At 39.0% G+C, this 23,757-nt stretch overlaps 1 protein-coding gene across 13 annotated transcripts in view; it reads left to right on the top strand.

The window, feature by feature from the left end:
* Positions 1-23,757, top strand: part of MAGI1 (membrane associated guanylate kinase, WW and PDZ domain containing 1) — a gene marked incomplete at both ends in the record, with an annotated part of 646,110 nt that overhangs the window by 376,591 nt on the left and 245,762 nt on the right. For all 13 annotated transcript variants that reach the window (XM_084248125.1, XM_084248136.1, XM_084248135.1 and 10 more), the window contains one exon: positions 10,927-11,043. In XM_084248125.1, the coding sequence (XP_084104251.1) occupies positions 10,927-11,043 (117 nt within the window). The remainder of the gene's footprint in view (positions 1-10,926; positions 11,044-23,757) is intronic.

Consider the following 23,757-nt stretch of genomic DNA (forward strand, 5'->3'; position numbering starts at 1 on the left):
TGCCTGAAATGTTTTCCTTTATATTCTCACCTGTCTGGGACCAACCATATGCTTGAATTCTCTCTTTTGTTTCCAGCTTTGAAAGATATTTAAAGTAGGGTATTGTGCAAAGAATAGATTCATAAGGATGCTTTGCTGATGGGAGACAGTCTCACCTTTTCCAGACAGATCCATCAAATGATGTGGGATGTTGCTGGTGGTTTCTTTTTTCATAATCTGGCAGGAATTGGAGTGGTGTGATCTATTGTAACCTTGTATGTGAGATTTCCCAGAGGAGGTCAAAGTGACAGAAGAGCTGGTCTCAGCCTACTGTTATGTGAATGACATCAGACCATAATAGAATATAGCTGGTGACCCAGGTTATCCACTCCTGTCTGTGAAGAAATTGGGCTGAGGCTTGGAAGGTAGGAAACATCTGTGTCAATTACTGTGACTAGCCAAGGCTATGGAACTCCAATGGAATCTCAGTTTGCATTTGTATAATAGCATTTAAAATGTCTTACTTGTCAGCAGTGTCCTAGGACCCTGGAGTATAGGGCTTAAATCCTGGGAACTTTGCTTATACTCCCTGAGTGTCTCTGGAAGACAGTGACTTTCAGATGTCACAGCCTCTAATTCTTCATGTGTCAGACATGGAGAGGAATATTAGGACAACTTTGCAATGTGCAGTTTGGATGGGAAGCCAGTCTTTGGTGTTTATATTAAGATTCACTTAGAATTTTTCTTGTAGCATGGTGATTGAAACAATTTTAGAAAAATTGCTTTATTTTACTCTCATGTTGAAAAACTTCACACCTGTGCTGCCATAGAAAGAACAACCATCTTTAAATATCTTGCCATACCCATTCCATCTCTTTAATTTTTATTTATTTCCATTGGGTGGTGGGTGATCTGTGAGTCTCAGTTTATTCTTCTGTATAATGGGACTGGAAATAGAATTATCCTCATTGGGTTGGAATGAAGATATCCCTTAGCACTGTACTTGGGCTGTCAAAAGTGTTCAGTTAGTGTTCAGTGCCACCCAAGGAGTTCTAGTAGGTCAGCTGAGCAAAGTTCTGTTAGATCCCTGTGGAGTATCTTTTTAAGAATTCAATGTCTTCTTAAAGGTTTCAGATTTTATTAAAGGTCCCATATACAGAAACATCCGATTGTGGCTTTTGCTGAGGTCATACATCTGTGCATGAGGAGAGCCCGACATCAGTTCTCATAGGCCATGTTGCTTTTCAACAGAGGAGTATTGTTGTTCTGCTCTATCTACATAAATCTTTTATTTTTTGTGTGCACAGACATTATTCTACCATGCTAATTTTATTGGAATAAATATAGGAAGCACAAAAGGCTGAAAATAATGAAAAAATAGAGATGATGGGATTTAAACCTTGCTTTTACCTTGCTTCGTTCCTTTCTCCTAACTTGGGATAAAATTTGATTTAAAAAGATTCACCCAGAGAAATAGAACAGAGAAAGCAGGCAGAAAATAATAAAGTGGATGTCCTGAAGTGTTAGGAAAATGTTTCTTGCTTGTCCACATGGAGAGTTAAATGTACATAGAAGTTTGATATCCATCAACATAGATGGATCTATCCTACAGTTTTTCTCTCATATCACAGGCTAACTGCACAGTTTTTGTTTCCTTTCTTTTTAAGTTCTACAGAAACATGACTCAAAGAACAACTGTAGCTGGATTCACTCACTGCATGTCTGATGAGGAATCTGCCTGGAGTGGTTTGTGATATGCCTGTGGTTATAAGGTGTTGTTCTTAGCCCTCTTAGTCCCTGAGGTTTGTAAGAAATTGGAACACATTTGTGAGAAATATGGAAATAGGATCATTCTCAGTGTTAGCTTCCCATATCTTGTTAGAGGGATTTGCTGTGGTTTAGACCCTTGGTTCATAAACTTTGGCTTGTATTAGTATCAACTGGGTATCTTGTTAAAACATGGAATTATGAACCCTATCCCCTTAGTTTCTAAATTTAGTAAGTCTAAGTTGATCCTGATAATTAAATAAAGTTTTACTGGCAAACAACCTAGTTTGCATATAATCTATAGCTACCTTCATTCTATAAAGGCAGAAAATATGGACTAGCTTGCCTTTTGCCTTTTACAGAAAAATTTTGCTGACCCCTGCTCATAGATCAATGTTTGCATGTCATTTGGGGTGAGGAAGCTTGGAAGTATCTCTGTAACACACTGGCTGAGTATTTCTAATTTGTGTGTTTTTTAGATGCAAGGGTTTTTGTTGTTGTTTTTTATTTTTTTACTTGAATGAATTTATTATTTCTCAACAGACCATTCTCCAAATTACTTTTCTCACTGGAATCAGCAATTTCTCAAAATGAAGAACCATAGTTTTACCATACAAGTGCCTCTCTAATACAATGCTGGCATATATTGACATTATTGCTGGAAACTTTTTAAAGCCACGTATTTAAAAGGAAAAAAAATCATTCTTGTTTTGACACTGTAGTTGTCAGATTAGTGATAATGTGATTCTTCCAGATTTTGGTAGAAACCCTTGTGACCTTCCTGGGAAGTAGTTTGTCAGTATATATCAAGAGTCTTTGCAATAATACTCATATTCACTACTCTAGTTTACACTTCAGTAGGAAATTTTGCTAAAACTTGTATTCAAGGTTTCTCAATACAGCATTATTTATAATTGCTTTTTTTATTAGAAAAGAAAACTAAATGTCCATTAACATGAAATGGATAATATGATGGATCTACACAGCTATTTTGGAGTCATTTGGATGAAGGGAAGAAGATACAGTATTTTTGGAGGGAGTTTGTTTCAGGAACCTAAATCATTTTTATGCTTTGTGTCCCAATATTTTCATTTCAATGATCACAAGAGATTAATTGAAATGCAGATAGATACTGTACAAGGAGGATGATCACAGTGGAAAATGTTTATGTTCTTGTAGATTGTAATGGTTAAATAAGTTGTGACAGAATAAGAGAAAATACTATGTTGCTATTATATTTTTAGACCACCCTGGTGGCACAGGATTAAAGGCACAGCACTATCAAGCTATCGCCAACCAGTGCAATCACCAACCAGTGCAGCACCAGTTCTATCCCCAGCTGGCCAGGGGGTAACCCACATGGTGCAGCAGACCTCTCCTGTCTCGCCCTCTGCTCTCCTCAGCAGTGTATTTCAGTAGATCTGCCTGTTCTGCTCCCCAATCTCTCTGGTGAATCATTTCAGACCCCCACACTTCTGGATTCTACCCCAGTTCTTGTATGCATAAATAAACAAATCTTTAAAAAAATAAAAGTACTTTTGAGCACTAATAACATATTGGAGATGCCTATAAATTATTTGTTAAAACATGTGGCGAATATGAATCTACACACATGACACGATCCATTGCTTCTCATAATTAATAGATACCTAAAAGAACCCTGGATTCCACACAAAGCTGTACATCAGCAGTCAAACCCAGACATTGGAGTCATTTCTGACTCGTCCCTTGCATTTGATGTTTTGTTCCATCACAGCAGCAAACCCTATCCATTCCAGCTTTAAATTCTGTTTCTTCTCAATCCCCTCCTGCCCTCTTCCCAGCCATCCCCAGTCCAGACTGCTTCAGGTCTTGTGAGATCAACTCCACTGGCATAGTGACATCACCTGCTCTACTCCCTGTCGTGATCTGCAAGCCTTCTTGTTGCGTGACCCCTGATTCTCTTTAACCTCTCCCTCTGCAACCCTGTCTTAGCTTCACAACATTTCCCACACCAATCTCCTTATACTTCCGAGCCTTTGGCATTCTTGTTCCTCTACCTAGAATGCTCATGCCCGTACAGTTTGCCAACTTAATCAGTTTCTTGTGTTCCTTCAGTTTTCATTTTTCACAACTACCTCTGCCCAGAAGCCAGCCCTGTCCGTCCTTGCTTACAAAGGCCTGTCATTGCCCACTCAGGGCCTTGGAATTGTCGGGGCCTTCAGGGTCCACAGAGTGTCTGGTCGTAGACACTTCATAGATATTTGTTGACTGAATCTCCTCAAATGTCTTTACGTATAATAGTGTGTGTGTGTGTGTGTGTGTGTGTTTGTATGGCTATGCAGGGCATATAGTGCCAAAATGTTAATGATGATGTAAGTGGAATTACAGGCAATTTTCACTTTTTTTGTTGTCCTTTTGTTTAATTTTTGATCTAGTAGTTAATCTGTATTTTTGTGTGTGTGGTAAAATGCACATAACAAAGTTTGTCATTTTCACCATTTTTAAGTGTACAGTTCTGTGACTGTAGGTACATTCATATTGTTGTACAGCCACCACCATCTATTTTCAGACCATTTTCATCTTTTCTAATGAAAATTCTGGACCCCTTAAATGCTAATAATTAATATTATTAATTTTAATAGTAATCTTATATTTAGAATAATTAATATTATCATTATTTGATATAATATAATGCCCAAATAATTAATATTATATTTACAGTAAGAGAAATATTAGGAGAAATGTATTAGAAAGAATAGACTGGCAAACATCTTTTCCAGATATACATCATTTAAATGTAGTTCAGATCTGAAAGAATAAATGACTATATTTCAGGGCCTCCCTGGTGGTGCAAGAGGTTAGGCACTGCACTGTGAAGCAATCCGTAGCCTCTGCAGCGCGAGTTCAATTCCGGGCTGGCCAGGGAGAAACCCACATGGCGAGGCAGACCTCTCTTGTATCACCCACTTCTCCCCTCAGCAGTGTACTTCAGTCAGTCTGCCTGTTCTGTTCCCTGCTCTGTCTCTGGTGAATCCTCTCACCCCCTGCATCTCTGACTGTACCACAGCTCTTGTATGCATAAATGGATAAATTAACAAAAATTACTATATTTCAGTTTGTAATTTGTGTTAAGAAAGCCTGTCCTTTATAACTCTAAACTGTTGAATTGACACAACTTTTTTTTTTTTGCTGTAAAAGCTGCACTACTCTACAAACCATTTGCATTTTCTTCATAAATATGCCTTTCCCACAACTGTAATCATTCTTTGAAGAAATTGTGTGCTAAAGAAGAATCACCTGGAAGTGTGATTAGTTTAATATCCTTTTTCCAAGTTTCCCTCAGCACTGAAAATTTGAACTGTATTAAAGCCTACATCTTAATTATAATGAAACAGTATTCTTTGACCTCCTGGAGCTATGTTCTGGGAGACATGTGACAGAGAAGAGTTGGATTTTTGCCTTCTTGGTCAGAAATGGATAAATTAAGAGGTCTCAAAAGTACTCTCGCTGAAGAGTTTCTTGATCATGAAGATTATTTCTCCTGACTAGCATTCTCCCTTAGGGTCTATTTTCAAGAAAATAGAAATCAGACCAAGCAGAGTGTCCCTGTAATCCATCACCTTGAAAATAATGCCTTTGGTTGAGTTGAAAGAAAACTAGCATGTGAGAGGAAAAGTTGGGGGAGATACCACTCCACCCAGTTCTGTTAGTGAATAATTTCATGGTGAATCTATGGCAAGTGAAATTTGCAACATAAATAATTGATAAGGCAATCATAATCAGAATAGATGAAGAAAACCTTGTCAAGAATAACAAGACACCCCATCCTGAAAATGCACAAAGAATGTGAACAAGTTGCAAAAGAAACAGCATAAAGCAAAAAAAAAAAAAGTCAGCAATTGTAAATTAGTATTCCACCATGCTATTTTATGTTTTATTAGATAAGGAAGGTGTTTTTTTTTTTTTAATGGTCTGTGCAAAAGGGAGTTAATTTGTTGATTTGCAGATCTGCTTTCCATGTTGACCATTGACTGGCATCTAGAAATATGGATGTCAAAAGGATTTCCTCCATTCCCAGAACTGAAAAGAGTGGCTCATTATGCCTAAACTATTCATGCAAAAGATATGGTTTATGTTTCCTTCTGGAGAATTATTTCATGCCAGGCAGAGGCTGCCTATGTGATCAGCTCTTAATAAAAACTCCAGGCTCTTGGGCCTCCCTGGTGGCTCAGCGGGTTGAGCGCAGTGCTGTGAAGCTGTCCACAGCCTCTGTAGCTGGATTCTATTCTCAGCCAGCGAGGGAAATACCCACATGGCACTGCAGGCCTCTCCCTTCTCACCCGCTGCTCCCCTCAGCAGTGTACTTAGGTCAGTTTGCCTGTTCTGCTCCCCTCTCTGTCTCTGGTGAATCCTCTCTCACACACACACACACTTCTGGCTTGTATAAAAAATATATAAAATTTTATATATTTATTTTTATAAATAAATCTTTAAAAAAAAACACTGCAGGCTCTTAGTGTTTCATGAACTTTCCTGATGGACTTTTTATACATGTTTTCACACTCATTGCATAGGTAGTAAAGTGAGTAAGTCCACTGGGAGAGGACTCTTGGAAGTTTGCACCTGATTTCCTTTGGATATTTTGACCTTTTTCCTTTGCTAATTTTGCTTTGTCACTTTTTTGTTATAATAGAGCATAGACATGAGTACATTTATCTGCAGCAGCCTGAGAATCCTCCTGTTCAGCATATTTGGACATGGTCCTGGACCCCTGATACACCTATAATTGCAAATATTGGTCTCAGTGTAGAGAAACAGGATTTCTAATACTCTTTGTGGAAAGGTAAATTGGAACCACGATTTTGGAGAAAAAATTAGCAACATCTAGGTAAGATTTCTATGTAATTTCCAGATTTAGATAGTCAAGAGTGAAAAAAAAGCATACTTGTGGGAAAAAATGGAATCACATGACATGTATTGCATCACTGTTGTATTCTCAAAAAAAGTGGAGATAGCCTATTATTCTATGAAGGAGAAATATATTTTGGTGTATTTCAAAATGGAATATTATACAACACAAAATAACAAACATTGCATTAATTGATTATTATATTTACATAAGCTAATAAGTAAGGTAGCAGTAGATTGCTTTAAATTTACAATGTGAAATTCTGACTATATTGATAAGATGAATATATAAAATAATGGTAAAACCTGGACAATGTCTAAGCCCATTTTTGCCCATTTAAGTTAGTAAATGGTCTTAAAATAAGCTCTGAATCCTTTCCTTGGAAAAAGTTCTACATTTTTCCTGACCTATGTTCTCTTCTCCATTTGCAAAAACAAATCTTGATTTTCAAAGAAAGTGAAGATACTATGACAAACTCTTCCTTTTGCAATTTATTATTTCATTGGCTCACTGCCCTTGACAATTAGGAGAAAATTTATGGACATGTCCCCTGAATAATTGGCAATTAATTTGAGATTAGATGCCAAAAAGTACAGTATTCTTAATGTAATGCAAAAGTTGAGACTTTTCCTTTACAAATGTCACGGAACACAGAGTAAATGTTAACCGGCAGCGTAGTTAACCTTGCCCTTTTGTACATCCGCAATAGAAAAGTGTTTTAGTTTGATGATTATAAACTTTAGCTAGCTTAGCTAGTTTTAATGTAAAGCTCAAGTAGAAACCAAGAGTGTCAGTGTCTTAAGAGTGGCTTCCAAGCTACTAGGTATCACATATGACCCATAAATGTATGTGAGCCATGTTATATACGGGATAGGGAGAATGTTTGTCAAATCTTTTTTTTTAAATTTCGCTTTTGACTCTTGCAGTACATTTGAATGCTGTAGGCATCTCCGCTAATCATTGCTCAAATATGTCTCTTACAGTCTGGAACTCTGCTCTCATAAGGGGAATATAAAACCCTAGGTTCTGGGCAATGCAGAATTTGCTGGTAAATACTTTTATCTTTTTGTTCAAGTTTCAGAGTGCCTGTAACTAAAGGTTGACAGGTGTGACTCTCAAATACCAGTGTTTACCAGTTGGTTTCATCTTCTGAACTTCAATTCCAGTACTGTGCCAGAAATATATTTCATACCCACAAATTATTTGTCATCCAGTTTCCATGTGTCCAAGCCATGCTAGCACAAGTAGATTTTTTTCCCCTCCAGAAACTCCAGAAATATCGTTCAATCCAAATTTCTCTAGGTCTGTTTTGTTTCTGGCCATTTCTAAATTAATATGACTGGTTTCATATTTGGTGTGCATTTTAAAAAAGAAAAATATTCCACTTTGGACTGGCTTGGGTTCTTTCCCCACGTGCCTCAGTAATTTGTCCACTCTCCATATAATTATGATAATTTACATCTTTCATTGAGGCTTTATTTTTACAAAACACTGTCTGAATCTTCTTCCATTCTCATAACAATTTTGTGACAGAGCCTCTGTCATACCAATGCTTTATTTTTACAGATGAGAAATGTGAAGTTCAGAGATTAGTCAGTGCACATGGGATCAAGCTGATAAGTTGTGGAACCACAATTTAAACCTAAGCCTGTTTGTCTTAACTGGCAAGATTTGCAAAGATTATTTTTCCTTCATTTTGACTCTATTGGAAAATTGAGACATAGGCATTTAGAACAGTGTAATGTATAGTCATTCAATATTTATGTATATTTTAAACTTTTGAAAATGATTTTATTGCAATATGATTTACGTATTATAAAATGTAACCATTTATGTATATACGTCCATAACTTTTGTCAATCAAATCCATGTTCTCACTACCACAACCAAGATATACTTTATGATTTATCCCCTCAAAAGTTTTCTTGTGCTCTTTTTAAATCCCTTTTTATTTTGAAAGCATTGCAGACTCCCAGGAAATTTTGAAAAATTACAGAGCCCTTGTAAACTTTACCCAATTCCCCCTAGTGGTAAGTTACATGGCACATAATAGTAGTAAAGTCAGGAAATTGACATTAGTACATTCTCTGGATCTAATTCTCATTTGCTTCTTTGCAGTCAATCTCTGCCTACCCTCAAAGTCACTGTAAATTAGTTTAGCCTATTTTAAAACTTATATAAATGCAGCAATAGTGCATGTTCTATTTTGAATTTAGCTCTTTTGCTCAGTCTTTTGGGTTTGGGTTTCATCAATATTATTGTATTAGTACTATATGTATGGCATAGTAGTAGTGTATACTAGTATTATGTTGTTTGCTCCTTTTAATTGTTGTTTAGCCTCCTATTTGAATATAATACAGTTTGCTTATCTATTCACTTCTTAATGGATAGTTGGGTTATCTATAATATAGAACTATTATATAAGGTATAAAATTGCTATAAAGATTTATCTCTGTATTTGTGTGTATATCTCTCTGTGTGTATGTGTACCTGTTTTCATTTTTCTTGCATACATAGCAGTGGAAATATTGGGTCATTTAATTAGTAAAGGTTTAACTTTTTAAGTTGCTGCCACATTTTTTTTCCCCCTCGAGGATGAACCACTTTGTACTGTTACTGGCAGCATGTAAGAGTTCCTGTTGCTCCCGCAATCTTATTAACACTTGACGTTATCAATCTTTTTAAATTTTGCTGTTCTAGTGGATATATGTAGTGGGATTCATTTTGGCTTTAATTTCTTCCTTTGATAGTTAAAGATGGTGACTATCTTTCTATGTGCTTAATGGCCAGTTATATATGCTCTTTTGTGAACTCCAAGTTCTTTTGCCCTTTTGGGTTAGGGTTGATAGGGAAGGTGTTTCTTGAAATATTTGATGAATGATTAATATTTATTGAGCTTCCTAAGACTGACTCAAATATGTGTATTTTCCTTTAGGTCACTCAAAACCTTAGATACAATACAAACCAAATAAATTAGTACATATTGGGTTTCCTTGGTCTATTCTAAAATAATCAACTGTAGCAGGTAATCTTGTTTTGAACATGATATTAAATTTAAAAATCAGTAGTTTCCTGTCCCAGGTCAGACATATCGTCATCTTAACCATCATTGTCATTCCATGATTTAATCTTTTTGACTATGAGGAAGTTATCATCTGAAGTCATGAATTTTATGCTTCCATTACTAAACTGTTACATTACTGAACTGTTTCTCTTAGGCTAGAAATGATCTTGCCTAATTTTTATCTTGTCTAAAAGTGGAAGGACCATCTTGGCCTTGATATTTGTAGCATCTGTCTCCATTAAAAATGTTAGCTAACTTGATCCTGTAGATTATTATTTATGTTTATGATTTTTAAAGGAGTATACTTTCTCTTTTGTATAAAAAAATTTTCAAACAGTATTTTTCAACTACTATTTTTGTTTTGTTAAGAGAATTACAAGGAAATAGACATATAAATCCAGCCAAATATCTATTGCTTAAATAATAATAAAAAAGGAGTTATGTATCTGATGTTTGTAAATCATCACAGGACAGTAAGTTTTATGTATCTCTTATCTGTTTATGTAACAAATCATGACACTTCCCAATCTCAAATCCTCTCCCTAAAGGAAATTGCTATTAATACTTTCTAATAATTACCTTCGTTAGTACACGATCTGTCCTGTTCTTCATAAATTTTACACAAACAAGATCAAACTATATACACTACTCCACATATTTTCCTGCAATATTAGTGCATAAAAATCTAGCTTATGCAGAGTAGTTATTACATGGGTGACCTCTGCTTTATTTAGTTGACTGTTGGTGGTAGTTTCTTGTTTTCATTTGTCTAGTTGGCTGTATAAAAATGCCACAGTATGCAATACTGGAGACTTTGGCAGATGTTTGCAAGCATATCTATAGCATAGATTGCTACCAGTTGGATCCTTGGTCAATGAACATTCTGTAATTTGTCAAGTATTCAGGCATTTACTTTCCCCACTAATAGTATCTTCGAATGTCTATGGCACATTTTGTAAATGTAAGAGCCTATTCTTTGTCATTTTAACCTTCTGTTATTATGTGAAATGACATCCCCCTCCCCAGAATGAATGCTGTTCAGTGCTGTTTTATCTTTATTACGTGCTTGCTTGCTTTTTCCTCTGCAGAGGAAACCTAAAATAAGTCCTCCAAATGAGTAAGAGTGGCAGTAGAATTTCTTCCTGTAACTGTCCTGCATACAGCTCACAGGCCCTAGGAAGCCCTATTGTTGATGTGTTCTGTCTGTTTTATGTATTTCCTGCAGGAGGAAAGCTGAACAAGGACCTGCGACATTTTCTTAATCAGCGGTTCCAGAAAGGGTCTCCTGATCATGAGCTCCAGCAGACCATAAGGGATAACCTTTACCGCCATGCTGTGCCTTGTGAGTAGACAAACTGGGGTGACTTATTGATGGTTGGGCATGTGAAAAGTTAGGGGAGAAAGAGGGCTCAATAACTGGTCTTGGCAGCTTGTCCTTGTAGTGACACTTTAAGTCTAGGAATCATAATTGACAATGGAATATTCAGCATCTTGGTGAACTGCTTTGCTTTTGAAATCTGTCTGTGCCATTGACAAACTTGCAATGCGGGGCAAATTATGTATTCTCTGTAAGGTTCAGTTTTCACATCAGTGAAAAGGGCATCTCAGTCATGCTAACTTCATAATACTGTTATGAGGATTAAGTGGATGACGCATGGAAATAGTATGCAAAGTATTGGCGTGGTGTAAGCTTCTGTAAGCTGTAAGCATCATTGTTATCAATAGAGTAAAGCAACCGAGGTCTTCAGCCTGGTCTCAGCAAAGGGAATGCCTCAGTGGATGCTCTCATCCTCCTCATGCTTTCTGTTCAACAACTCTATTTAACTCCTAAACCAGAATATCACATATAATTTTGTTTGAAGAAGCGGTGTCCGCTGATTAAATATCCCAAGGAACTAAAATCATTTGCTCAGACCAAATCTGAGGGGAAAAAGACATTGAACGTAAGGATTGTGAAAACAGGATATTTGTGTTAAGGGGAAGGAGAGAAGCAAAGAGGCAGGGGAATGTAAATTTACAGCTCACCCATTACCATGTTCCTATACAGCTAAAGAATAGGTCGGATTCCTGGGAAGCTACACAATTATTTGACTTAATTAAAACAAGATGAAAGAATGATTCTGGTTTTATTACTTGGGAATTTTCTTCATTCCTCTCTGTTACCCAGTCCTTCAGCGTTTGAAATAATACTTTTTTTAAAAAAAATTTAATTTTTATATTCCCCATACAATTGCAATCCCCTTATTTTGACACCAATCCCTCCCCTCCACACCCCCATCCCCCATAGAGTGTCTCTGGTTCGTAGTTGTTTGTTGATTTTGATTTTCACTTTCTTATAGTTATGAAATAATACTTTTTAATCTACAAAAGAAAGGAGGAATGGAGCCTCCCTGGTGGCCTAGGTGTTAAGTCTCAGCACTGCTACCACCCTTCTGGCCTGTGTTCTGACCTGAGTTCAATCCCCGGCCAGGGAGCTAGCTCACATAGGCTCAGCAGACCTCTCCTGTCTCTCCCCCTGCTCCCCTCAGCAGTGTATTTCAGTCAGTCTGCCTGTTCTGCTCCCCACTCTGTCTCTGGTGAATCCTCTCATACCCCGACACCTCTAACCTGCACCCCAGTTCTTCTATGCAAAAATAAATAAAATCTTAAGAAAAAGAAAGGCGAATACTTTGAAATTGAAGGTATCCCACCTATTTCTATCATTTGTGTACTATAATTTTTAAAAGTATTTTGCAGTTGATATGCTGGACTGATAATGTTTCCTGATACCACTGATGAATAATAAACCTAATCTAGGCATCTCATAGATTTTTCAAGTACTCTAAGTCTACATGGGAATCTTTAGAGATCACATTCTAGAATAGCCCCCTCACCTTTATTACTAATTAATAAAGTGGAGGGTCCAAGAGGAAAGGAGGTTGACTGCATGTCGTGGAACCAGTGCCCCAGGGTTGCCTCTTCCTGCTGAGCAGCAGAGCTGCATTTTCTGGAGAGAACTGGAGCATGTATTAGTGTGAATCTCTGGCTCTCAGTTCTTGCAGTTTTACATGTGGATTAATAATAATTCCTAATTTTAATCCCATAGGTGAATCATTGGTTATCATTCTATTTTTATATGTCATGAAATCAAGGCACAAAGGTGAGGCTAAAAGGTGACCAGGGCTTCAGGGCACCCGAGCCCATTGCCTTGACTCTTAAAACCTCTCCAATTTTGCTCTGAGACTATCTCTTTGAATTTGCAATTTTTAACACCCGTTTTACAAACGAGGAAACATTGAGTCACAGAGATCAAGTAACCAGTAAATGGCACATCCAAATCTTTTATGCTTAAGCCATTCAGGGCTGTTTTTGTAGCTGGTCTAGAGTTGCCTCTGAAGTCCTAGTACAACAGGTTGAATGCAAATTTGCAGAATTCAGTAATTGCAGAATCACAATTGTTCTCTGTGTAATTTTTCCCCTACTTAGATTCCAATTTAAGAAATGGGGAATGAAGCAATGAGCACACCATTTCTTGACACATCTGTGGTGTTACTATGGTTACATTTTGGCATGCTTTCCCATTTATTTTTTCCACTGATTTATTGGACCTGACTGTGAGCTAAATGGCTTGATTTTAAGCTTACCACTATGCAGAAATTGGGGCAAGAATGACCTCACTCTTTTAAAAACAGTGGAAAATCATGTTTTGGTGCTTGCTTGTTTAAAGCCCTTGGTATTGATGTTTCATTTCTACAAAACCAGTAAATCGGGAATTTGGAAAGTGGAAATAGTCTTCCTATTACAAGAGAAAACAGGCAACATTTCATTTAACATTTCCTTCATAAAATGGGAAGGAAATCCAGGAGGTCTGTTTCCGAGTCTGGAGCAGAGTGTGTGCCTTTGAACCTGAGCCGACTTGGGATTCTGTTGTCAGCTCAGATTACTCTGGCCACATTTGTGTTTATTTTCATTCTTTGGCTCATGTGAGTGGTAAAACAGAACTCTCTACCAACCTGTTGTGCTAATGGATTAGGAAGCCCTTGATTTGGAGAATGGATCCTCCAGATTATGTTGTTAACTGTGCCACAGGGAAGTAAGCTCATGTAATCTGTGCTTTCCAGAACGTCCTGCTGCTGATTTTTTGGTGACTTCATTCTTTAGGAGGGATGACCTCATGAGCAGGTGCTTGTCCATTGGGGTAGACTTTTTTCCCTGTATATTTTAGGAGACTCAGGTGTCATTGGAAATGAAGAAATAGGGGGCCTCCCAGGTGGCGCAAGGGGTTAAGACGCAACCTATAAAACTATGGCTTCCGCAGCCACTGCAGCACGAGTTTGATCCCCAGCCAGGGAGGTGATCCACATGGCGCAGCAGACCTCTCCTGATTTGCCTCCTGCTCACCTCAGCAGTATATTTCAGTCAATCTGCCTGTTCTGTTCCCCACTTTGTCTCTGGTGAATCTTCTCACCCCCTACACCCCTAGCCTTATTTCAGTTCTTGTATGCACAAATAAATAATTTTAAGAAATAAGAAGTAAAGTCCTTTAATTCTCATTTTTCAGTATTTTATTTTATATAATTCTTACATCATTTTCCATTTTTGCACAATGTATGAATTTTCATTTTGGATATATTCCCCATACAATTCCCACCCCCTTATTTTGGCCCTAATCCCCCTCCCTCCACCCCACCCCCCACCCGCACCCATCCCACCCTGTAGTGTGTCTGGTGTGACTCTGGTTTATAGTTGCTTGTTGGTTTTGATTTTTAATTTATTATAATTAGTCTTTTTCCTGGTCCCTTATTTAGGTTTTCTAAATTCCTGCTATGAGTTAGACCATCGGTATTTTTCTTTTTCTTTCTGACTTATTTTGCTAAGCATGATCCCTTCTAGCTCCATCCATGTTGCTGCAAACTGCATGTGTTTATCTTTTTTGCTTGCTGGGTAATATTCCATTGTGTATATGTACCACATCTTCTTGATCCAGTCATCTATATAATTCTCATTTTTTAAAAGATTTTATTTATTTATTTTTGCATGGAAGAACTGGGATGTAGACCAGAGGTGGGGGAGTGAGAGTATTCACCAGAGGCAGAGTGGGGAGCAGAACAGGCAGATCGACTGAAATACACTGCTAAAGGGAGCAGCAGGTGAGACAAGAGAGGTCTGCTGTGCCATATGGGATGGCTCCCTGGCCGGGGATCAAACTTAGGCTCTTGCAGTGATAGCACTGAGACTCAACCCCTAGGCCACCAGGGAGGCCTTAATTCACAATTTTTCAGTGACATCTTAGTGTAGTATAACTTTTGTGCACTGTGATGGATTTCACTATCCAGGATTTCATATTGTCTGAATTGATATTTGGTACTGAAATACCATATAGGTCATAGTACCCCTATTTTATAGGTAAGAAAAATGAAGCAACATGTAACTTCCTCAAAATTTTACCCCTTTTAGTGCCACATTACTCGCTTCTCATCCAGTGCTATTTTTATTTAATTTTAACAGCTTTATTGAGATATAATTCATATACCATCCAATTCACCCATTTAAGTGTTCCTCCAGTGCTATTTTTGCTAGTTATTGTTCTTTACTGCCCTCTTATTTTGCCTTTATTCAAAAACTTTTATTTTATCCACAGTTTGAAAAAGGTCATCATCGTCAGAATTTAATAATATTTACCATTGAAAATCACCATCAAATAAAAAATTATCACAGAAAAGAGGAATGGATGTGGAATGAGTCAGAAGTCCTGACATGCAGTCAGAGTGCCGTTCTGTAGCTGGATGGCCTGGAACAGTTCATGGAAACCTCTTGGAGTCTCACTTACCCTGTAGTAAAATGGAAATGGTCAAGAGGAAGGTCACAGCCACTATTGACCACAACCCTAGGAACTGGTCTTTTGGAGGAAACTTGCTCAGTTCATAGCTGGCCTCAGTCACGCAGTTAGTAAGAGCATGGTCAGGGTTGAACCATGACTCTCCCATCTCCCATGCTGGGTGTAATTCATGGTAGCGTGTAATTTGAGCAGTGCAGCATGGACCATTGAGAGTGAAAGAAAAAAGAGAAATAGTTGCACACTGCTGAATTTCATAGTGGTAGCTCTTTAAAAGCATGAGGTCTTGGGGGTTAGGGACTATATAAGGTACCATATCTTAAAATTAAGTATCTCTTTTTTTTTATTTTCCAGTAATTCACTGATATGTACAACAAAATTTTAATAATTACTTAACAATTATTCAACTTTTTAAAAAGCATCCCAAGATTCTCTTGGGATGTCAAGGTTTATCTTAACTTTCATTAGAACTTAGTATAGCCATGGAAATTTACCATTTAAAAAAAGGATTTGAAATCGGTTTAAAACTCATCTATGTTGCTCATTTCTCTCATTCTTCAGAACCATTTGCATAAAACTCCTGTCTCTTGCCCTCAAGTTATGTTTTTATTCTTAATCTTTTTCCACTCAGTACTTCAACTGTACAAACTTTATCCATTTCCCTAACACACCTGGTGTCTTCTTGTAACTGGGGAACATTATTTCTTATTATTTTCCTACCTTTCCATTGAACCAATTATCAGCCTTCTTTTAAACTTTAACTTAGATGGCACTTCCTCCATGAAGGCCTCCATAGATTGGGCCAATTTTTTGTCCCATTGATCCCAGACCCACCCACACTGGTCCCATTCCAGCACACAGTATGTTTGATTGCAGTACACTGTCCTATTAGAATCCAACTCTTCTGAACTCAGAGACTCTTATTTACCTCAGTGAGCAGCCCTTGCCTACCTTAGTGTCTGGATCTGAAGATAACTATTTGTTGAATGAATGAACAACAGAAGAAGCGGGTAAAATTGCTCTGTTTTTCTCTTTTTCCCCCTTGGTTATTTAACATTTGGGAAAAACAGCAGAGCTGCTTTTGCCATAAAGCTTTCAGAATAAAAGGCAACTCCAGGCTCCCCTGGTGGTGCAGTGGTTGAGCGCTGGGCTGCTAAGCTGCCCGCAGCCTCTACAGTGCTGGTTCAATCTCCAGCTGCCAGGTGAGTGTCTCACATGGCACAACAGACCTCTCCTGCTGCGCACGCTGCTCCCCTAAGCAGTGTATTTCGTCACTCTGCCTGTTCTTCTCCCTGCTCTGGCTCTGGTGAATTCTCTCACCCTCCCGTGCTTCTGACTGTACCCAGTGCTTGTATAAACAAACAAACAAACAAACAAACAAATAAATAAAGGCAACTCAGATGCTTGGACTCAGAGATGCCTGATGTGGACTCCACCAATCACTTGATTACCTAGCTGGTGATCCAAGCCCAGAGGGAAAGAGTCAAGGCTCCCGGGAGCCTGGAGCCCATGCCCACTCCCAGCTCCTCCTAACTGCAGTCCAGGTATTGCTTTGCCACCTGCATTGATAGCCTTCCTGCTTTATGACTTCTTGTCCTAGCCGATGTGACAACAGTGGAGATTCTTGCTTTGGCATCCTGCTTTTTCTGTGAAGATAAATGTGGTACCTGACAGGACTTGTCACTTGTGATACAGCTGCTGTCAAAACGAGATACTACTCCTCCAGTAGAACTGGCTCTCTGGAATGCTGAACAACACCCTCCCATTTCTCCTTCCGTACTGGGCTCGGCGCTGTGGAACTCATCTTTCTTTGCAAGCAAAGGTCATTGAAAAGAGGAATGATCAGTCAGTTATGTTCTGCAGCTTAACACTTTGTTGATCAAGAATGTCTCTGAGACCATTGTAACCTGTTTAAAAGAGGCATTGATCGTTCACTTACAGGCATTTCCAAAGGGATTAACTGTATTTGATCTATAAGACAATTTAAAATGGGTGTGGTGAACATGGCTGATACTGGCCTTTATTGCTAGACATGCCGTGGTCAAATCATTAGTATCTATTAATGATTAGCATTATTATTTTGAATGTGACTGTGATGTCAGGGTTGTAAATTACCTATGATACTATTTGAACCTATTAATTTCTCTTAAGCAAGGTGGCTTCTAGTATTTCTCATTCTACAGTTAGAGCTGATAATATGAACTGGGCCAATTTATCAACAAGAAGACAGGATAAAGAACTGGGTATTGGAAAATTCCCTTTCTCCTGCATGGTGTATCCCTGTGTTCAGGTTGTGTTTGATACAAGTCAAATGGGTCAGACTGTGATTCATGAACTAGACAGTTCTACAAACATTCCTGGGACTGATGAAACAAAAGTCATTGGAAACTTTTTCACAGTGTTTATTGCCTTTGTCCTCTAACCCTGTAAGTGCTGTTTAAAATGAAAGGATTGCTTTAGCCTTTTCAAGTCTAGCCTGTTGCAAAACTGTCTAGTAATAATAATAATAGCTTCCCAGTGTTTGGAAACCCACTGTGGACTAGGCTTCCGCCATGATGTACCTATAATCTATATATCTCTGTATATCTTGTCTATACCTACATATCTATCTGTTGTGATCTCTAACTCTGGTCTCATCAAGGACACACAGAATATTAAGGATCTGAATGCAAGCCAATTGGTCTCTTAAATCTTGCCATTTTTGGTTCAATCACAGATGTTTGTTGCCCTTAATCCAGTCATGACTTGTCTTTATCGTTTCTCTATCAACTCTTAATTCTTCCTCTCCCTGTCTCTTCTGCCCCTCAGTACTGTATTTCCCATATTCCCCTTACTGGTCAGTGTCTGGGAATGTCTGCCACCCACTGACCCACCCCCTTACTGCCTACATCTGACCTTATCTTCCTTCTCCATCAAAATATATTTGTTCTATGCTGGTTTCCTTCTAGGTAATCGTCAATGAAGCCAGGAGTTAGAACAAAGACGTGAATAGCTCCTATTGTGGTATAGCGTTCTCCATCCTATTCGATATATAACTGGTGAATTTACATATGGTGCTAATGGAAACATTCTGTATAATGGAATGTTCTGTTAATGAAGCAGATTCACAGGTGTGAATGAATCCCTATGTTTTTGATTAGTTGTTGTAATTTTTATTTTATTTTTTTAATTCTTTTTTTAAATTTTATTTATTTATTTATACAAACACTGGGTACAGTGAGAAGCGCAGGTGGTGAGAGAATTCACCAGAGCCAGAGCAGGGAACAGAACAGGCAGACTGATGAAATACGCTGCTGAGGAGAGCAGCGGGCGCAGCAGGAGAGGTCTGCGCGCCAGGTGAGACCCTCACCAGTGGCCGGGGATGGAACCAGCACTGCAGAGGCTGCGGGCAGCTTCTCAGCCCAGCGCTCAACCGCTGTGCCACCAGGGGAGGCCCTATTGTACTTTTTATACTGCTTAACAGAGTCTTATAAACATAGAAAACACTTTAAACATAAATTTGTCGGGCCTCCCCGGTGGCGCAGCGGTTTCGCGCTGGGTTGCGAAGCTGCCCGCAGCCTCTGCGGCGCCGGTTCGATCCCCGGCTGCTCCCCGGCCACCGGAGGAGGGTCCCACATGGCGCGCAGACCTCTCCTGCCGCCCGCTGCTCCCCTCAGCCGTGTACTTCGGTCCTTCTGCCTGCTCTGCTCCCCGCTCTGGCTCTGGTGAATTCTCTCACCCTCCCGCGCTTCTGACTGTACCCAGTGCATGTGTAAACAGAACAAACAAACAAATAAATAAATAAATAAACATGCCTCTATTAAAAAAAAAATAAATAAACATAAATTTGTCAATATCAGAAAATTCTCTCCTCTGCTTGCTGTTTTTCTTCTCATATGTAGTTTCCTATTCCACTAATTTGTTTTTTTTTCCCACTTTTTTTTTTTAAAGATTTATTTATTTATTTATTTATACAAGTACTGGGTACGGTCAGATGCATGGAAGGGTGAGAGAATTCACCAGAGCAGGAAGCAGAACAGACAGACTGACGAAATACACTGCTGAGGGGAGCAGCGGGCGGCAGGAGAGGTCTACACGCCATCTGGGACCCTCGCGGGCGGCCGGGGATCGAACCAGCACTGCAGAGGCTGTGGGCAGCCTCACAACCCAGCACTCAACTGCTACGCTACCGGGGAGGCCCTTCCACTAAGTTTTAAATGAAATTCCACTTGTGTTTCTAAAAGTCACAATAGCGTAATAATCCAAAGAGTTTTGTTCCTAATTAAAAATTGTGAGATTGGGAAAAAAATTACTTTTTGTTCAGCTGCAATTTGAAGTAAGAATCTGGCCTCAGATAATTCTAAAAATTGTTCATCCAAATAAATGTCTGGCAGGATGCAAAAGGTAGTGAGGGAAGTAGGAAAGTACTTTTTTATTCTGGACCCACTTATTGTAGAACTTTCAACCCCCAACTGCTTTCTCCCCACGCCAATAATCAGTAGCACAGGCTGTGTTTGCAGCAACCTAAAACAAAACTCTACTCACTTCTACAGTGCCCTTAGAAAACTTTGAAGCTACTAGCATGGATTCTATACTTACTTCCTGTCATGCCATCCATGACTTCATGAAGAGATTGAGGACACCAGCATTCCGGGACTGGACAGGTCTCTTCCCTAGCACATTTAGGTGTTGTGGACTTTTTTTTTTTTTTTAAGATTTATTTATTTATTTTTTGTGCAGAGGAACTGGAGTGTAGACCCCAGAGGTGTGGGGAGGGGTCGGGTGAGAGGAAAATCACCAGAGACAGAATGGGGAGCAGAACAAGCAGATCTACTGAAATACACTCCTAAGGGGAGCAGCTGGCTAGACAGGAGAGGTCTGCTGCACCCTGTGGGTCAGCTGCCTGGCCCAGGATCAAACTCAGGCCATAGTGGTGATAGTGCTGAGACTTAACCCCTTGGCCACCAGGAAGGCCCTATTATGGACTTTCAACTGTAGTGGACTAGACAGGCTGGCAGGCTCACCACTTATGAATTTTGTTGATTTGGGTGGGTTAGTCAGAGTTCCATAGTGTACTTGCTCATTATGTTATTGACATGTAAGAGAAGTTTGAAAGCATGCCGGGGTGAGTCTGGCACTGCAGAAGTCTGCTATTTAAAGAGCTTCTGTTCAGGCAGCTCTCTGCCCATCTGTGTCTATGCAGGTGTCTCTTTTTTTCCCTTGCTCCTTCTCCTAGTAAACCTGTCCTTTTAAAATTCAACAAATAAATAAATAAAGATCCTCTCTTCAGATCATGCATCTTTCTTCCATATCCCCTTTCCTTTCCCTTTCTAACATGACTTCTCAAGACTAGCACTTTCTCTTCTCTCTTCTAGGTGTCATTAGATTTGGGTCTTTTCTGTAATTTATTTGATTCTTTGGGAGCACATAAGCTAAGATGGGTTTTTTTGTTTGTTTGTTTTTTTAAAAATTTATTTTTATTTATTTATACAAGCACTGGGTACAGTCAGAAGTGCGGGAGGGTGAGAGAATTCACCAGAGCCAGAGAGGGGAGCAGAGCAGGCAGAAGGACCGAAGAACACTGCTGAGGGGAGCAGCGGGCGGCAGGAGAGGTCTGCGTGCCATGTGGGACCCTCCTCCGGTGGCCAGGGAGCAGCCAGGGATCGAACCGGCGCTGCAGAGGCTGCGGGCAGCTTCGCAACCCAGTGCTTAACCGCTGCGCCACGGGGGAGGCCCACATAAGCTAAGTTTTTTTTTTTTATTTATTTATTTTTTTATAGAGGCATGCTTTATTTGTTTGCTGGTTTGTTTGTTTTGTTTTGTTTATACATGCACTGGGTACAGTCAGAAGCGCGGGAGGGTGAGAGAATTCACCAGAGCCAGAGCAGGGAGCAGAGCAGGCAGAAGGACCGAAGTACACTGCTGAGGGGAGCAGCGGGCGGCAGGAGAGGTCTGCGCGCCATGTGGGACCCTCCTCTGGTGGCCTGGGAGCAGCCGGGGATCGAACCGGTGCCGCAGAGGCCGCGGGCAGCTTCGCAACCCAGCGCTCAACCGCTGCGCCACCGGGGAGGCCCATAAGCTAAGTTTTAAAAGAGTTTTCCAGTGCATGTTGAGTAGCAACCCAACACTAGGTGCTAGGCGAGAACATAGTAAAGTTTGATAATTGGATGATTTAGTCAATAATTGGCTTGCTTAAATCACCACATTCTCCACATATCCCCAACACTAGCTAGTTTCCCAAATTTTGTATTTCTTATTATATGTTGTTAACTGTCATTTAGTGGGTCGAGTCATATCAGAGAAAAAGATAAAAACTGTAAGCACGAAAGTTTATAACTTGATTCACATCTGTTAATACATCATATACATGTGGTTTGGCTGGTGATCTAAGGTTCTCAGGGTGAAGAAAAGGGAAACCCCACAGGAATTCAGATGTTAAGTTTACTTGTAATTGATGCAATTTATAATTTTTCTCTGAAAACATGTTTAACGAGTCCTCACTCCTTAGTAACATTTATCATTAATCGAGTATATGCTCGATTAATATACCAGGCCCTGTGCTAAGTGATTTACCCAGTTTTGTCTTTTAATCCTCTCCAAACCCTGATAGTGTGATCACCCTGTATCTCAAATGCAGCTATGTGGAGAGCTTGGGTAAGCAGGGTGTTCACAGCTGCACAGTTTAACAATGATGGAACCCAGATTCACAGCCAGTTCCCACCATCTTCATGAGTCAAAGGTCTTGTTTCATTTCTCTGGGTGTAATCAACTAAAAGACCATTTTTTAAAATAACATATTCAATTAAAAAAGAGTCTTCTCTTAATAACATATGGATTAGTCCTGGGCTGGGTGTAGGTTACTAATATATCTATCTGGCAGCCATGTTAATTTATGTAATTGCTTTGTAATTTTAGCTGACATTTTTCATCAAGATTTGTTGCAATTATAAAGTAATTTGCACAGCAATTTATGTAGGGGCATGGACATTTCCACAGTATCCTTATCATCTATTATTTATGTAAAGAGAAGGTTTTACCATATCTTAAATTCTGAAGAATCATTTAAGTCAAGCGAATGGAGTACAATATATCTTTAAAACAATTCCCTATAAAATGTGTTCAATAAAAATTAGTACAAATGAATTTTCAGCTTTGGTAATGGTTTCTCTGCCTTTATGTTAAGATGCAAATAAGGATTCTTATACGCTTGATATGCTCTGATCAGCTTACATAAAGTTGATCCATATGGAATGAGCTGCCCAAAATGATCACCTTAAATTTAAAAAAGAAAATGTTGTTTGTGTTATTTCATCTATAATATGAACAAAGAGACTTTATTAACCACTCAGTGACATTTTCCTGTTTCAGTTAAAATTAACCTATTACACACCCCTAGTTTTTGGAATAATGTATCTTATTCTGGAATGGTTACAAAATATTAAAAAATGGTGAAAATATAATATGTACGGGGAAAGAGACTGAACTAAAGGCAAGCCAGTAGGTTAAGATGTGGATGAAGGGTAGCTGGTATTCTTGATACTCTTATTCTTATAGCTTTCTGTACATTTGAAATTATTTTCAAAGAAAGTATTTAAAAATAAGGAACCCATGCTCTCTAAAAAGGAACCAGTATAGGGGCCTCCCCGGTGGCACAGTGGTTGAGCCCTGGGTTGCGAAGCTGCCTGCAGCCTCTGCAGCGCCGGTTCGATCCCTGGCCACCGGGTGAGGGTCCCACATGGCGCTCAGACCTCCCCTGCAGCTCTACTGTCTGCTCTGGCTCTGGTGAATTCTCTCACCCTCCCGCACTTCTGGCTGTCCCCGGTACTTGCATACATAAATAAATAAATATTTAAAAAAAGGATTCCTTGGAACCTTAAAAAAAAAAAAAAAAAGGAACCAGTATAGTTTTAGGGAAAGGGGATTATATAGAGGTGTTGTTTTTGTTTCCCCCCATTAATATCAATGTTTTTAACTGAGAATTAAGATTTTGTTAGTGTTTTGACAGATTGTGTCTATTAAAGTAGAAAGAGACCAGACTGAAAGACATTGTGCATATATTAAAACACAAATCTAACAGTTATGGAATACCAAGTATATGCTAAGTGTTTTATGTTTTTTTAAGATTTATTTATTTATGCATACAAGAGCTGGGGTAGAGGCTAGAGGTATGGGGGGTAATTGAATTCACCAGAGACAGAGTGGGGAACAGAACAGGCAGACAGACTGAAATACACTGCTGAGGGGAGCAGCGGGCGAGACAGG

The sequence above is a fragment of the Talpa europaea genome, assembly GCF_964194135.1.
Source record: "Talpa europaea genome assembly, chromosome: 11".
In the NCBI taxonomy this organism is placed as follows: Eukaryota; Metazoa; Chordata; class Mammalia; order Eulipotyphla; family Talpidae; genus Talpa; species Talpa europaea.